The sequence below is a fragment of the Xenopus tropicalis genome, chromosome 3 (genome assembly GCF_000004195.4).
Source record: "Xenopus tropicalis strain Nigerian chromosome 3, UCB_Xtro_10.0, whole genome shotgun sequence".
NCBI classification, from domain to species: domain Eukaryota; kingdom Metazoa; phylum Chordata; class Amphibia; order Anura; family Pipidae; genus Xenopus; species Xenopus tropicalis.
The window spans coordinates 38,337,593-38,355,783 of record NC_030679.2 but is presented as its reverse complement, the minus strand read 5'-3'; the positions used below and the strand labels follow the sequence as shown (position 1 = coordinate 38,355,783).

The window sequence follows — 18,191 nt, the reverse complement described above, 5'->3', positions numbered from 1 at the left end:
GTGTGGCGACATTTCAGCCAAATCCCTTACGGTGGATTCGGTGCATCCCTAGTCTTTACTGGCTAAAAGTTGGCTGTATAAATTGGAAATAAGACCCTTTGAGAAGGGGTATTTTTATACAAACTGTTTCAAAATAAGTAGGTGTCGTAGGATAAATATTATTATCAATCGTGGGTATAATGTGATTTGAGTGCTATTTTAATCACAATCATGTTTTTTTTTCACGTGACAGATTTTTTTGCATCCCCTCAATTGCTCCCTAAAACATAATAATAGGTTTGTTCAACAACAAAAGGTGACTCAGACCACAATGGTCCAAACATTACTTTGAACTGAATACATATCATTTACATGATCAGAGTGACCCTGTACAGAGGGCCCCCAGTGCAGATAAATGACACAATAAATATTTATCACCAAACAAATACAATGACTTATTGCAGCAGCTAAACTAAAGAAAAAAACACTATGCAGAATGGAATCTTCATCACTTACATGTCATTTCATTCATCCATCACATATAATTCTTTCCATGTATTTCTACAATCCCAATAGAAGCTTTTATATGGTGGCAATTATTCATAGATGATGTAGGTGCAGAATATAATAGCAAGGTCATTGAAGACGTTAATGACTTTACTTTAGATCTGTGTCTCTAGTGAGCGATTTATATTGCCACATATAAATCAAGTGGCTTCACGGAACACCTGTTGGAATGTAAAGCTGCAATACTGCAGGAAGATTTTATTTCTATCTGTAATGAGGTAAACCCAGTTTAATCCTGGGTGATTTTTTAAAGGGCAAGAAACTGCAGTTTGGAAAATGAATCCATCAAATCTTGGAGAACTAGAGCAGTTTGCAAAAGAAGTGGGGCCCAAACTGTCAGTATAACATACCTCCCAACTGTCCCAATTTTCGTGGGACAGTCTCTCTTTAACCAGCTCATTTGCCTTTGATCTCCTGCACTGAACCTGCTCTAAATGCTAACAATATACAATGTTTCTCAAACTTAATTAAAAAAGTAGCTTTTGGCAGAGAGCCCAGAAATCTTAACAAGCTACACCCGCACTTAGATGCAATGTTTCTCAAAATGAAAGGGGTTGTCCACCTTTGAGTAAACTTTTAGAATGGTGTAGGGCAGTGCTGTCCAACTTCTACGGTGCCGAGGGCCGGAATTTCTCTAGCATACATGGTGGAGGGCCGCTAATGGAAGCCAGTTTTGACCACTCCCCTTTTTGAAACCACACCCACTTCAAACCACACCTATTTTATCACAATGGTGGTAACACAGCAAAATCCCAAATGCTTGGTCCTTACTGTGGGGATATCAACCATCATTCATATGTGAAAGAATTATGTCATATTAAGATATACCCTTAAATTCCATATGCCTCCTCCTCCCCTGTGGATAGCAGAGCAACCCCCAGTACATAATTACACACCTTAGGGACCATTTAATGGCTATTTCCAACTGCTAACAAACTCCCACAACAAACCCCTGCCAGGTTCACCTCCCACAAGCAGCATAGAGCAAGCAGAGTATGGCACACACAGGCAGCACTCTGCCTGTCCTATGCTATCTGTGTGCGCCATACTCTGCCTGTCCTACCCTGCCTATGTGTGCCATACTCTGCCTTCTCTATGCTGCCTCTGTGTACCATACTCTGTCTGCCCTACCCTGACTGTGTGTGCCATACTCTGCCTGCCCTACCCTTCCTATGTGTGCCATACCCTCCCTGACCTATGCTGCCTGTGTGTGCCATACTCTACCTGCCCTATGCTGGCTGTATGTGCCATACTCTGCCTACAGTACCTATGTCTGAGGTGTGAAGAAGTGAACAATGGGGGTGATTACAGCCTGAGCCTGAGGTGTGAACACTGCAGGGGATGAACAATGCAGAGATTAAAAGGTGTGAACAACACAGGGGATTACATTTTTAAACAATACAGAGGGATTACAGCCTGAATCTGAGGTGAGAACCATGCAGGGGGCCAGTTAATCTCAGTACTGTTACCATTTAATGCTTACTCAAAGGTAAGCCATCAAAGCAGCCAGACAGGTGGGGGGCCACACAGAGGGGGTCGCGGGCCGCCAGTTGGACAGCACTGGTGTAGGGAGTAATATTCTGAGACAATTTGCAATTGGTCTTCTTTTTTTTATTGTTTGTATTTTATTAGTTATTTCAGTTTTTGTTTGGTAGCTCTCCAGTTTGGAGTTTCAGCAGCTATCTGGTTGCTAGGATCCAAATTACCTTAGCAACCAGGGTATGGTCTGAATGAGAGACTGATATATGAATAGGAGAGGGACTGAATAGAAAAATAATATAAAGTAACATTGACAAACTGGAGCCTCACAGAGCAATTGTTTTTTTGGCTCAGGGGTCAGTGACCCCCATTTGAAAACTATTAAGAGTTAGATACAGACCAATTGAAAAGTTGCTTAGAGTTGGCCTTTCTATAACATACTAAAAGTTAACGTAAAGGTGAACCACCCCTTTAAAAAAGTAGGTTTTGGCAGAGAGCCCATAAATTTACAGCTGCACTGAAGTACAATTGTAACTAATCAGCTATACAGGTCTCTTGGGGGAACTGAGACTTGCAGCCTAAAGGGCAATTTCAGCTTTTTTAGAAAAACTGTAATAACACATATAACAAGAAATTTGTTCAAACTTTAAATAACCTGCCAAATTTAGCCAAATGGGAGTAGTATTTAGGGGGTGTGGTTGCAAAAATGGGCGTGGTCAAAAAATGTTGTCGCAATATGTGTGATAGCAATGTAGAAAGTACAATCATGACTATAGGATATGCTTGATTTAAGTTATTATTTTCAAAGGCCATGTTCCAAATACGAGGTCTAGGGTGCCAATAATTATGTCAGGGTGATACCTCTGCAGGGAGGTTTTTTCTTTTGTGTTGCCATTCAGGTTTAGAGAAGATTGTGTAGGCTTTTTTGCCATGTTATTTTTGCGCCCACTGGTATGGTAAGATAAGAGGCCATCAGTGATAATATAGCATTGCTTGTTATGTAAAGATCTGAGCAAATGGTATGATGAAATCATCAAATCCACTGAAAGAAGAGAAGTGAGAGGGACTTAAAATGTGGTTTCTGTCCAAACTGACTTGGGGTTGGGAAAGTGCATCTACACAGTAACTATTTCAACACATAACAAGATGGAAATACCTGATAATTGAATTGAAACCTTGGTTTACAATTATTGTAACAAAAGTCGTTACAGCTCTGCACGCCATGTGAAACATTCTCAACATTGCACTGCTCAGTATGACAATGAGAAATCATTTGGCACTGTGGGAACACTAGTTCTCCCAATCACGGCTAGCAAACTGGAGCTTAGGGCTCTCCCTATAACAGCGGTAATCACAATCAGAAATGGCCTTCAACTGAACTGACAGAAATGCAAATAGAATTGCATTAGACAAGAAGCAACGGCTTACTCTGCTGGATGATCCCTGATAGGAATGCATAAGGCATACCAACGAGAATAAAATAAATATTATAATAAAGCAAGTAATATAAATCCAAACACACAAAGATCGTTTAAGCACATGTTTGAAATTCATTTAGATTTAAAGGGGCTGCATTACCCCATCTTAACATAAGTGCAATGAATAGGGCCTGTGTTTAACATGCTTTTTGACTACTGTTTTCATCATGAAAAAATATTTGGGATTTTTTTTTTGTTATTTTTTGTGCTAACATGGAAAATGAAGCGACACCATGTTTGGTCCTTGCGAGGTTAATAAGATTACCAGAGTTCAGATAATCCTTCTGCATAAAGGGATTCTACCAGTGTACTTACCTTTGATACACAGTTAGATATATCAAATGCAAAATTAATTTGGGTTATCCAATAATGTTAGCATCATTAGTTTTGCCTTTTAAAGGCATCTACGTGTCATATAATCCTTAAGGAGGCGCCACTATCCATCCCAAACCTCCTCAAGGCAGGTGTCAATCCAAGTTTTCCTTGCATCTGGTTGGAATTTTGCACCATACACAGGCCACTCAGGTTTACCATCTGACTGATCAGCCCAAAGACCAAATACATGGGGAACATACAAGGGGGCCCACGTATGGTATGGCTGCCTTTCTGTTGTTCCAATTGCTTATGCAAACAGCCACAGCTCCTATTCACTTTCTCACCTGCCAATGTACTTTGCTGACATAGTGTATTGACAGATAAAATGTTTAACCCAATCAAAGTTAACTGATAGCATAGATATTGAACAGGCAACACACATGTACTAATGTACCAATAACTGATATTATTAGTATTATTAGATTGATTCACTTTATGAGTGGGATTAAATGCACAAAACACCACACAATTCTGCACTGCTACATCTTCAAGGGTAACACAATCACCAGCTTTTGAGAAGATGACTCCCCATTAATCACTATCCCATGAATTTGTCTCAATACAGAAATCTCAAGATAATAATAACAGCCAAGAAACAACATGATGGTTTTAACTTGAAAAGAATGAATATTTAGTTAAAACACTGAGCGTTAAGTATACCAGTTACACTGCACACAACGCACATAAACAAGCACAGGCATTATAGGGTTTAACATCTAACTGCTCTGCACAGACTTCCCAGCATTATGAGACAAATTTACTGCCGGAGCTTCAAGGTCCCCTTTCAGCTCCCTCCAGCTCTTGCACAAAATGTTTTATGAACTATGCTGAGAAAAAGTGAGAGTAAATCTTGGATTTGTAATTTACTGTACAGTAGCACCTGTAATAAATAGGCAGGCAGAGACACAGCAGTACATTACAGCATGCCATAACTCATGGGACCAAACAAACACACATGCATAATTCTCCCCACAGAAGTCACATGACAAAGTTCAGAAAGGTAAGGCAACAACTTACCTCGGCAAAAGACCAGATATATTTTTCGGGTTCAATCTGCAAAACACATCAAAGTTGAGAATAAACATAATCTGGCTTGTCCTAAAAACTATATCAGGCTGCCCTTCTCACCACAACGCCCCTCTCAATGGGAAACCAATCATATTACAGATATGGGACCAGTTATCCAGAAAGTTCCGAATTACGGGAAAGCCATCTCCCATAGACTCCATTATTATCAAATAATTCTCATTTTTTTCCTTTTTCTCTGTAATAATAAAACAGAACCTTGTACTTGATCCCAACTAAGAAACAATTCTATTGGGTTTAAGTAATGGATTTAGCAGCCTTAAGGTATGGAGATCCAAATTACAGAAAGATCCCTTATCCAGAAAACCCCCAGGTCCCAAGGATTCTGGATAATAGGTCGCATACCTGTATAAACAAACCTACTAAACTTTAGTTTCTAAATGGTCTCTATTATTGTTCTCTTACTGTTGTTTAAATATTACATTTACCTCAACCATCCCATTTTCTCCAGGTGCAACCAACACAATAATGCTGTGAGTCGCTGACAGATATCCCCTGTTTTAACAGGCAGATTCCTTCAGGAGTCAGCAATTTGCAATGCACCATTGACAGTATGGTTGAAGTATTTACAGTAAGAAAACAGTGAACTCTATAAAAAGGACATTATTTGACCATTAATAGATCATAACACTATTTAATACCCCCCACTATTTGTGAAATAGAATTATTAAGCACCCGCTAAAATCAGTACAGCATTATCTATAGCAGAGCATGTTATGTAGTGGGCAAATTATTTCTCATGCATAATGTTCAAGGTCTGGAATAAATTAAAATTATGTCATATAATGAAGTCAATGGAGCCTTTATGCAGACTGTGGGCCAAAAAAATCCTTTGGAGGTCCACACCGGGCCTGCGGGCCTCCAGATAGGAGATTGAAGGGAAACAGACATTTTATGTATGCAATGATATTTTGAGATTAGTGACTGGCCTTCAGTTTTTATTTTTGTTATGTTTTTATATTATGCGCCTTGTTAATACATTTTTTAGCAGTAACCCACATAAAAGGCACTACATTTGCTCAGAAGCAGTAACCCATGGCAACCAATAAGATGTTTGCTTTTAAACATGTGACCAGTTAATTCTAACTGTCGATTGGTTGCTATGGGTTACTGCTCCTGGGCAACCTTCATGCCTTTAATTATTTAATTTCAGATCACCTTCTATTAATATTTCAGAGCACCATTCAATGCCTGGCTACTAGGCTAACTAAAAGCCTAGAAAACTGGAGCTGAAGAACAAAAAGTGAAATCATTCAAAAACAAGTAGAATACAGAGAATAACACAATGACAACAGCAAATTATCTGAAAATCTGAAAAGTCAAGGAGTATTCCCATTTTAAATCAGTTGCGAGAAGCATTGTGTATCTCCAAATTACAGGACTAGCTGCCAACAGGCATGGAAGGGAGGTCCTCTGTACACAATGAATTCTTATACAATAAACTGATAGGAAAAAAACCTTTGAAAATGTTTTTTTTCCCAATTTTGAATTAATTTTTGAGTTAAGAGGCGCATTTCTATCTAGCAATCAGCCTGTGCCTTGCAGTTCATATTATTCTGCAAATAATTATCCACTCTGTAAATAGGAATAGGAAGACATTTAATTTCGGGCGCGACAATGGGTTTAAAAAAAAAAAAAAAAGACTAGAAAGATTTGCAGTTCATGGATTCAAAACATATATATTTTCTTGTCAACTCACAGCTGTTCCCTTAGGCTATTAACAAATGAATGCAGATTGACTTTTTTTGGGGGGGGGGAATGAAGAAACTTTATTTCAGTAATGTACAGTTACTTGCAGTCATGGAAGCTGTTTTTATAAATGGTGAGGTCACTATATAAATGTTATGCAGGAGATTCTGCACTGATCTGGTTTTATATTAATCCGCTGTGTACAGACATATAGAGCGCTGGGGGTTATAAAGCTTACACCAGGTCTAGTATGGTCACAGCATCCAATCAGCAGGGAGCATTTACTACCATAGTGCAATACGATACACAGCTTAATTGTACTGTATGTGATGGCATTTTTTTACTAAGATGGTTTTTTTTTTTAAAGGGGAAGTTCACCTTTGATTAACCTTTAAAATTCTATGCAACTTGAATTGGTATTTATTGTTTATTTGGACAGCCCTGTCATATTAGATTAATGAAAGAGGAAATATGCTGCCAAAATTTCAACATGCCCTGGTGCAGTGCATTTTTCATTCAGTTAAATGTTAGCATGTATGTATGTAAGGACAATCTGGCAATCACCACAACTTAGAATGTCATTGGATTAGTTTGCACTCTTCTGCTTTGCACGGATATAAGCCTTCCCATACATGGTGTATCTTTTCTATTTAAAGGGACTTTAGGTGGTGGTTTAAAATACATCTGCAAGGCCTTCTACCTCATCACTTGAATAGCAGCCATTTATTAGGATGAATGATTACATCAGTTTTGATGAATGCCAGTGTAGCCTGCAACATCCATCTTCTTAACCAATAAATAAAATATTAAAGAGCTGAGATAGCATATGTTAGAGTCCTGCACTGGGTTGGGTATCCCTAGGAACTTTTTTTATGCTTGTGTTGCTCCCCAATTTTTTTTACATTTAAATATAGCTTGTGGGTAAAACAAAAAGGTTTGGGGACCCCTGGCTTACAAATATGATTAGAATTATTGTCCTGCTGCATGATAACATATGCACCAATCAGCAGGGACTACAGGGAAAGACATGGCACTGTGAATAAACAAACTTCCTAGTGATTCCAAAATGTATGCAGTGCTGCCGTGCGTACAATATTATATTTTAAATGTTGGCAGATATGTATACAGTTTGCTTCACCTGTATATCAGAGTCATAAAGTCAACCTATGAGGTCTGGCCTCAATCTTAGATACTGCAGGCTTCCTCTTATTCCATACTCGGCATTGCTTTATGGGCAGGTTAGGACAGCTTTATGGGTAGCATAAGATTGCTTTATGGCTAGCCATGACAGCTTTATGATTATCATAAGCATTCTTGAATTCTTCTAACTAACAGAAATCTGATGTTGGTAATACTGTGAAACGAAAGACTTCCCATGATTATATTTACAGTACTTAGGACCATGTATGTATATTTACTAAGGGACACATGTTACACATAACATGTCTGCTGCTTAAAAGCTATTAGATATTTGATTGGTTGCAATGAGTTACTAGGTCTGAAGAAAAGTTTGCACCGGTCACAAAATGCTGCCTTATTTTCAATGGGTTAATATGCACAAATAAACAAAGGTTATACTGGAACAGGTTCTGCCTATTCTTTTAGATTAAAAAATAAAATAATTCTGTTCTCTCAACAATCCCTCCCTTACTAAACTTCTAGAATAAGTGCATTACTGACTTCATTTCCAGACAGTAGCTTGTCTACATTGCCTTGGGGATGTCCTGGGAATGAATGGCTGGGGGCTACAGTGGCTACCTGGCTGGTATTTTACTGACATGGTCAGTAAAAATGACACCTGTTATTCACATGGAAGAAAGAAAAAAATTATAGGTATTATAGGTATGTTTTTTTTTCCAGAAAAGATGGCAACCCTACCGGGGGCTTGAGAACTAGGGTAGAACCTGGATAACTAATCTTTTGCCAGTAACTGTTCTCTCCTACCCCCACAGCTCACCCTCTTGTTTCTTCTACCTCCACTCTTTAGTTACAACTTTTTCCTGTTACCCAGACATATAAAGCTGTATAATAAAAGTCCTGTTCAAGTTAAACATGAAATCCAAATTCCGTTTTTTAGGTACATATCCATACCCATTATCAAGGCATTTAAAATCTCAGCTGTCAGTCATATACTTTCAATTCAGCTCTTCTAGATGCCACTGCAATCCTCACTCCCCCTCCCTCCTTACCATCTAATTGTGTAGCCAGTGCATGGGCATCAGTTCCACCATTCTGGCACATAAACACGATTGCTTTCCTTACTAACAAATGGCAGCTGTAGTTGCGTCATTCCAAGACTGAAGGAAACAAGAATTACATCATTTATATAGTGTAAGCGAAATTTATTATGCTGGACTAACCTGATAGAAAAGAATTTGGAATTATTTCTTAGTGTGAAGGGACCCCTTTTAAGGCGGTGTTCATGCCTCGTAATATAACTTTTAGTAGGTTGTAGAGAGTGTTATTCTGAGACAAATTGCAACTGAGCTTAATTTTTTATGATGTGTTTTTTTTTTTAATTATTTTTTTTTTTTTTAGCAGCTCTCCAGTTTGGAATTTGAATAGCTATCTGGTTGCTAGTGTTCATGTTACCCTAGCAATGAGTCAGTGGTTTAAATGAGAGAAATAGCAATATGAATAGGAGAGGTCTGAATGGAAAGATAATAACAAGAAGGAACAATAACAAATAAATACATAAAGTTGTAGCCTCACAGATAAATTGTTTTCTGGCTGCTGGGGTCAGTGACCCCCATTTGAAGGCTGTAAAGAGTCAGATGCCGAAGATCAATTGCAAAGTTGCTAGGAACTGTGTATTATATAACATACTATGGTAAGCCACCCTTTTTTTACAGCAATACTTTGCACTAAGATGTTTGCTTTTCAACAGGAGTTCAGTAAAAGTTACCTACTAATTGGTTGCTATGTGTTACTGCTCCTGGGCAAACTTAGTGCCTTTTATTAAATAGCTCTTTATATGTTTAATAGAGCATGGAAGTCATTTCTGCATGAACAGGTAGTTATGTCTGAGTTCTGTCCTGCTGGGAAGAGTCAGTTGTATCTTCTTTGCTCGGAGAGACTGCTGAAAGGCAATACATTAGGTCTGGCTCCCGTTACTACTGGGGAAATAAAAACAGATCCTCTTAATTCATTCCTGAGATCCACTGCTGAATGCCTAATAACGCTGGAAAGGGAAACGGCAACATGGTAATTGATACCAGTAACTTTTTAGAAAACAAAGGCGTCAGTTATAATTTAACAAAATAGCTGAAGAAAGAAAAATCTGTTTGCTCTGCCACCAACTGAAAATAAAATGAAAATGTATTCAGGTGATTGCTTTCAGATCTATAACCAGCAACCTTATCCTCTCTTATTATACATGCGTGCATACTGACCAATACTAATTATATAGATGTTAGAGGAAGCAAGGGGAATATTATTGTTATTGGAAACAATTAAGACCAAATGCACACATAGAAGATATCATGAAACTGAAGCATATGATTGGATCAAGACCCCCTAACTTTGCTTTTAACGTTCGTCTAAAAGCCATTTGTATATTCAAAAATAAATGGTGCAATGGGCTGATGGGTGCAGACAGACCAGGTTTACATGACAAAATACCTACGTGCAAGGCTGCCTTTATAAACTACAGGGTTAAAAGAATAGTCCATTTAACCCCTTATGAAGGTGCCTTTATGCTCTCTTCCATTTAACAATAACAGCAGAAGCAATCATAAAGATAAGAGGGAGTGGAATTCCAAGGATAAAGTAGCTTTTTTCATTGAATAGCTCTTAAAAATGGGTCACCTAGTATTGCTGAACTCCAGTGAACTCCAGGAGCTTTCAATCTCTTAGCTCTATTTTCCCTTATATTAATGCAGATGCATCTGCAAGTTGCTTTAACCATAATAGCAGTCATACACCATGTGCCAAGGTATGCAAGAAATGGATTCAATATGGGCTGATGGGAGGTGGGGTAATTACTAGAACCTGTGCATTTAGGTCACTGGCCAATGAGGCGGCATCATATTTAGACCTCTCAAAAAGCTTGACAGGGACTTATTAATGTGTAAAAGGGTCAGTAACATTGCAACAGGATTTCTGAATTTATACATGTACTGGGTTATTTCCTAAACAAAGGGATAAACATTAGTTGGTATACCCCAGCAAAACAGTTAGACCTTGGGTAAAGTGATGTTTCTCAGTCTTATACTTTAGCTGTAAATCAATCAGGATACAATTGGACTTCCTGCACTGGACTCCCCCATAGCACTCAGTCTACTCAGTCTACTCCCCCTATGTTTATGCCCCTGTAGCTTAATATGGAACTGCTCAATGACTGGCATGTACAGCTGTCCTACCACAGCATCCTCGGCTGAGACCCCTTTATTTATATCAATCCCCCCACCTCTAGTTTGATGTCAAATGCAAATAATCTGTGATTAAATGTTCATACGTGCTGCTGGTGCAGACAGACAGGTTGTATTATTAACCTCTAGAGAACCATGCTCTTAAGTAATTCTGGTATTTACCAGGGGTTCAGATTGTTGAAAACCCTGCAGAAGGTTTTGATTCGCACACCCCCCGGAAATGGAGGCTGTCCAGGATATTGGTATTATTTTTACAGTATATCTTCTTACAAGTAATAGCCCGGTGTTATTTTTTCCAGGTTATGCAGGTATTTGCATTAACAAGCAAGGCTCAGTGTAGGGAAAATACAGTGCAAAGGTAAATCATTGCATACAAGATCACGTTATGCCACTGATAGTCACTATGAAACAAACTAAGAGACGTCAAAGGTGGGATCATTGTATATCAGGGTGGGGTTATGATGTCATGCACTATGTGCGGAACATACAGTACAAAGGTAAATCATTAAATACAAGATCACTTTATGCAACTGATAACCACTAGAATACTAAATTAAATGTAATCAGTGTGTCTTAAATCGCAGTACTTCATTAAGTTGGGCAATAAGGGCAAAGACACACGGAGCTACTTAACAGCAGCTACTTCTTAGTACTATTAAACGCCAGATACCCTGCCATAGACAATAATGACAATTGTCTCTACTAAAACATACATAGAGACAATTATCTGTAAAAGATCAGCATTGTCTATTTTAGTAGCTGCTACTAGTAGCTCTGAATACATTTCATATACAATAAATAATTTAATAGGTGTTTTATATATAATATATATATCACCCCAGCCCAAGGCTTGCCAGACTGCAACAGTAAGGGAGTATCAGCCATTCAGCAACTGGGCTGTGTTTCATTTTAAGCACTGTTTAGTTGCATGTCTGTCATATTTACTTTAGTTCTGGCGGCCTGGCCATAGTCTGACTCAGCAGGCATCTCTGCTAGTGACACCATGGAGCGCACGAGTAAATTGAAACCCGAGCAGAGAAGGCGGAATGCTGTCTAACATGGTTACAACCTTAATATACATGCTGCTAAAAACGTTTGGTGACTAAACTATAATGTGCAGCACACTCATTTCTTTTTGAATCTGTTTTTCCCTAGTGCAGATAAAGGGCTTGATAATATCACATTACAACCTGGCAGAAACACTGGATATATTATAGTATATGGCAAAGAACCATTTGCATGGCAAGGAAAGTCTAACATCAGAAAGTAAGGCATGAAACAGGAAAATCACTAAAAGTTACTGAACCCCAGAGCTTTAGACCCCCCCCCCCCCCAATCCCTAAGGAAGAGATTAGAAAGGCAACTAGAATCTGCAGTCAATAACCACAATAGGAAATGTTTTACTCCAGCCGGTTACCATTGAATGTTTTACATTAAAACAAATGCAGTCTTTTAAAAGTAAATATTTGATCCCAACTTAATACATTATACAAGTATAGGATCTGTTATCCAGAAAGCTTTGAACTATGGAAAGACCATCTCCCATTATAAGTCAATAATTATAATTTTTCATAATTATTTAATTTTTCTCTTAATAAAGTACCTTGAACTTGATCCCAGCTAAGATGTAATTAATCCTTACTGGAGGCAAAGCAATCAACCCCCCCATACAGTGTTGAACTTGTGCCAAGGGCCAACCAGAAAACCTTAGGCCTTAGCCCCACTTTCCAGATCTCCTCCCCCGTTCACTCACTTTCTTTAATTTCTTAAATACTTCATTTTACAAACTATGATCTATCCTTTCCTCTATTTCTTCTCATAATTGAGTAATGGCCATGGTGTAGGCCATGGAGATGGCCTTCCCATAATTCAGAGCTTTATGGATAATGGGTTTCCAGATAATAGATCCTATACCTGTATATGGTATAATTGTCCTTGATGCAGAATGCATGCAGGAACATACTTTCTGTAACATCTGCTTTCCATTAGGTTTCTTATGTCAGCAATGTATGTTATTGCTTATATTTTGGATAATTAATTTGGGCTGCTCCCTTGTGACTGCAACACCCCTAGAATTCTACATTATAGGGAAAGACCATGGCGATTGCCCTAATAATTGCACTTTGCTGACTGTACTTGTGGTCATAAATGACCCTTTATGAGTGTAAGCAAATGAGAGTTAGACAATATCTGATTATTTGCCTTACAAGGCAAATGGTTGGGTGAGCACTTACACCTGGGCCCACCATGAGTTTTCCTGGTATACTCGTGGGCCAATCCAACACTGCCCCCATAGAATACTGCATTGTGGCATTGTCTGTGCATACACAGGCACCTATCAGGCAACATTTCTTTTCAATTGTAATGAAAACTTTGGTCACTTCTGACTTTCTAAATTCCAATCAAGGCCCTTTCTGAGGGAGAACACCCTAAAAATCCCTGCTAAAAGCATGACTATTTAACAGGTATGGAAAGGGAGGCATAAAACTGTACCCAGCATTAAACCCAATCAGTGTCACAGAGGGACTCCTTAAGTGCTGCCACATTCCCGTATGTTGGTAACAAACGAAAACAGACAGGTCAAGCACAGAATGGCAGCACCAGTGGCAATGGGTGACCTATATACAGTCAGTCATTATAACTAGGCATCAAGTGTACAAGTAGTTTTATAAAGGTACCTTTGGGCAGCAAAACAGTAATGTAAAGTAATGCTTTCCCACTGATAAAGAGAAAATGAATAAATCGAAGATTTAGGGACAGATATACTAAAATTTTAAAATTACTCTTTTTTTTATTTGCATAAACTCGTTTCCATTAATTATATTTACTAAAAAGTCTGAACTGAAAAAGTCCTTGTGGGAAAAGTCTCAAAAACAGCGTCAATTATCCGAAACATCTAAAATTTCGAAGCAAAAGAAGGATCCTCCAGCGAAAAGACATCTGCCATTGACTTCTACATGATCTCGGCAGATTTTGGCTGGTGAATTGTCATATTCGGATTTTTAACCATTTTGAAGCATAGTAAATCTAAAATAAGTCGCAACTTTGTGTTCCTACAAATATTTTGACAAAATATACAGGGGGTCATTTATAAAATTTGTGCAGCGCAGAATTATTTTCACAGAGAACATATTTGACCTGCCCGTGTTTATATTCATAGAGCTAGACAAAACGGGTGCATTTAATGGGTAAATATAATAGCAACATTTTTATTCACAAGTGGGCATGTCCTTAGAGCTTTTTAAATATGGCATATTCACAAATTGGGAATATTTATGTGCACACTCTGCCAACTGATTTAGTAAATTGCGAATTTATATTCGCAAAAAGAAAATTGGTGCTATATTCACACATAATTAACACGCACAGAAGGAGCAAATTGAAGTCTGCGCAATTCGCATTTCCCTACAATTCACAAAAAAAAGCAAAGAGGGCACAGCAGAGCAAAATGTAAGCATTTAGAGGAAAACATGCACAAAGAACCATTTGCGAAAAAATATGTGCTGCACAAACTTTATAAATAACCCCCACAGAGTTGCGTATACAAGTATGGGACCTGTTATTCAGGATGCTCGTTACCGGAGGTATTCTGGATAAGGGGTCTTTTAGTAATTTGGATCTCCATACTTTAGGGGGCAGATTTATCAAAGTCTGATTTTGGATCGCATCATCGTCGTACCAAAATATTGTGGTACGATCTGAAGGTTCCGAAATTTTTGTATCCGAACGATCGTAAACGTAAAATTTGCACAGTTCTAAAAGAAAAAATATGATTTTTTTCCATTTAGACTCAATCGTACTTTAATGAATAGGCCCCTAAGCCTTCTAAATATTACATAAACCCAGTAGGATTGTTTTGCCACCAATAGGGATTTATGCAGCTTAGTTTCCATCAGGTACAAGGTACTGTTTTATTATTACAGAGAAAAAGGAAATCGTTTTTAATTATTTGGTTAAAATGGGGTTTATGGGAGATGGCCTTCCCATAATTCAGAGCTTTATGGATAATGGGTTTCCGGATAATAGATCCTATACCTGTATATGGTATAATTGTCCTTGACGCAGAATGCATGCAGGAATATACTTTCTGTAACATCTGCTTTCCATTAGGTTTCTTATGTCAGCAATGTATGTTATTGCTTATATTTTGGATAATTAATTTGGGCTGCTCCCTTGTGACTGCAACACCCCTAGAATTCTACATTATAGGGAAAGACCATGGCGATTGCCCTTATAATTGCACTTTGCTGACTGTTCTTGTGTTCATAAATGACCCTTTATGAGTGTAAGCAAATGAGAGTTAGACAATATCTGATTATTTGCCTTATAGCTCTAAAATTCAAACAAATACCAAGTATGTTGCATATACAGATCTTAATTAGAACAAAAAGCCTTATTTACCTATACCCACTTGTCATTAATGCAGATATAATTCAAAGTGTTAAAGAGTGTTTATGGGAGATGGCCTTCCCATAATTCAGAGCTTTGTGGATAATGGGTTTCCGGATAATGGATCCTATACCTGTATATGGTATAATTGTCCTTGATGCGGAATGCATGCAGGAATATTCTTTCTGTAACATCTGCTTTCCATTATGTTTCTTATGGCAGCAATGTATTTTATTGCTTATATTTTGGATAATTAAGGAAAGGTACTGCATCATAATAGAGCTAATTACAAATTGCTTTATTGTTAATTATGATATCAACAAACAAAGTAAGCAAACAATTCCTATAGGGCTGCAATATGAATGTTTCTAAAACAAAGTTGTGGTGCATAATTACACGGAACTTGGGCATTATTACTGAGGGTGGCATAATATATTTTTCTACATGACCTGACTCTACGGCTGACATTTCTTACTTTATCCTGCATGGAATTGTTATAATTAGTAACGTGACCTAGGTAGAAGTCATCATGGCTGCTCCCTTGTGACTGCAACACCGCTAGAATTCTACATTATAGGGAAAGAACATGGCGATTGCCCTTACAGTAGAATTGCACTTTGCTGACTGCACTTGTGTTCATAAATGACCCTTTATTAGAGTTAGACAATTGCTGATTATTTGCCTTATAGCTCTAAAATTCAAACAAATACCTAGTATGTTGCATATACAGATCTTAATTAGAACAAAAAGCCTTGTTTCCCTATACCCACTTGTCATTAATGCAGATATAATTCAAAGTGTTAAAAGGTGTATATTGTAACCACGACTCTTCCCCACTCTGCTTTGAGTCTGAAAAGGTAAAAAAAAAAAAAAAAGAAAATTGTTGCCACAATAGAAACCTATGATTAAAAATAGTGGCTGCTGACAGCAAGTTCAAGATCAGCTTATTTGTTGTCACGAGGAATCCCAACCCTTAAGTGCAGCAGCTGTTATATAAGTAGGTGACATGGTAGGGTGAGCCAGAGCATGCCAGAACAGCCGGTCTGACAGTCAGTGATGCTTCAGCAAGATATTCATACCACTGTTTCCAGGCACCACTGCTCTTGCCTTTTACGTGACTGCATCGCTTCAGCAATGGGCATAATAAATTGGCATTTTTAGAACATCTGACTAATAAACCAGGGTCATGTTTTACAGAAATGGCAGTTATTTGCTTATGTCCTGCTGTTCAAAAATAATAAATAAAAAAAATATATATATAATTTTTAACCCTCTATTTTGACTATGGGTGGCATTTACTATTCACCAAAGTAGAAGTGTAGGAGCAATATAGGGTGCAAGAGTGCTCTCAATAATTCATAAATGACAGGTGGGGGTGCCTAAATGCCTCCACCCTCCCCACCCCTCATGAATACAGTGCCACTGAACACAAGAGGCTGTATTCAGTACTGCGCACTGTGTAAGAAAACGGCCATGTTAAAAGTGTCTAACCATTTATGGGTTTGGTTTTATACCCACTAGCACCTTGTATAACTTACATCCAGAAATGAAACAGCAATTTTAGCCAGGCTAAATGGACCTATTAAACTGATGTTAATATTAAGTACCTTCTGCCTCATTAATAGTGTCATTAATTGCAGTTTGATTATTGTTACGCAACACGTACTTCTGAAAAAAGAACAAGAAAAGTACCAACAAGTGGAAGGTTTTAGTAAGGCAAGTTAATTACAGAAACACAAGATTTATTAGGTCAAATACACACAAGGTTTTATCATTATCACTGTCCCAGAGAAAACTAGGGGTCACCAAAGCCTTCTCCACCAGCAGCTGCTTCCTATTCCTTTCAATGTCAAATCGCTGCTGAGTGCTCCTTAGTCCATCTACTTCATTAGGCTCTAACACAAAGGGCAGTGGGGCCAAGAAAGCCTAATTTGGTGACTATGGTGCCTCAAGGTTCAGAGCGGTCCAGGTCACTCATGTAGATAATTAAAATACCATCTGTCCTTTTAGATTAGGGCCTGCAACTACTGTATCTTAAGGCGTTTAATTGCTGTGACAAAGTAACAAATAGACATCAATGGAACCTCATGGGCCACTGCCAGATTCTTGATATAACAAGAAGGTTTTAGATGCACAAAATTGAGTTCTCTCTCTCAATAATGACTTGTTGGTTGAAAGCAAAGAATCAAACAGGCAACTGGTTCCTATGTGCCATCTATAACAATATGCCTGACAGAATATAATCTGTGGCAATTCAGGGTGCCAGCTCACCCCTGCCCACATACCGGCTGCCACTGTAATATGCACTGATCAAGCTCCCTCTTACATCTCACCAGTTGCTTTTTAAAATAATATCTATATAAAATACATTCATATAAATTTCAGGTGTTGCCAACTTTAATTCTCACTGGTGACGAAGAAATAAAAGCTCATTGATTCTGGGGTGTTAAAGTACGCTTATATAATGTTGCTGGGTTATGGGCTGACAGTGCCTATTGTTTGCCCCTGTCATTCCAGGAAGGCTTTGCTGTACAAGCAGATTCAGAGCTGCTGACTATAAGACACTTGCCCTTTGTGAACCTGTATGCAAAGGAGATCATCATGAGTGAGCAGATTTGTGTCCCAGTGCTTGAGGCGAAACAGGTGAACTGGAACACTCAGCACATGCATGACAGAACATGACAAGTGCTCTTTAATTGGTTGAGATGTCTCAAAATAACTTGAAATCAGAAAGTTAATGAATGATAAGGTTACAAAATCATCTGAAAAAATGCTTAAG

The 18,191-nt window shown here is 38.2% G+C and overlaps 1 protein-coding gene across 3 annotated transcripts in view; it reads right to left on the bottom strand.

Annotated features, from left to right (window-relative positions):
* Positions 1-18,191, bottom strand: part of arhgap26 (Rho GTPase activating protein 26) — a 278,476-nt gene that overhangs the window by 46,089 nt on the left and 214,196 nt on the right. For 2 of the 3 annotated variants that reach the window (XM_012958569.2, XM_031897634.1), the window contains exon 21: positions 4,896-4,931. In XM_012958569.2, the coding sequence (XP_012814023.2) occupies positions 4,896-4,931 (36 nt within the window). 3 annotated transcript variants of the gene reach the window in all.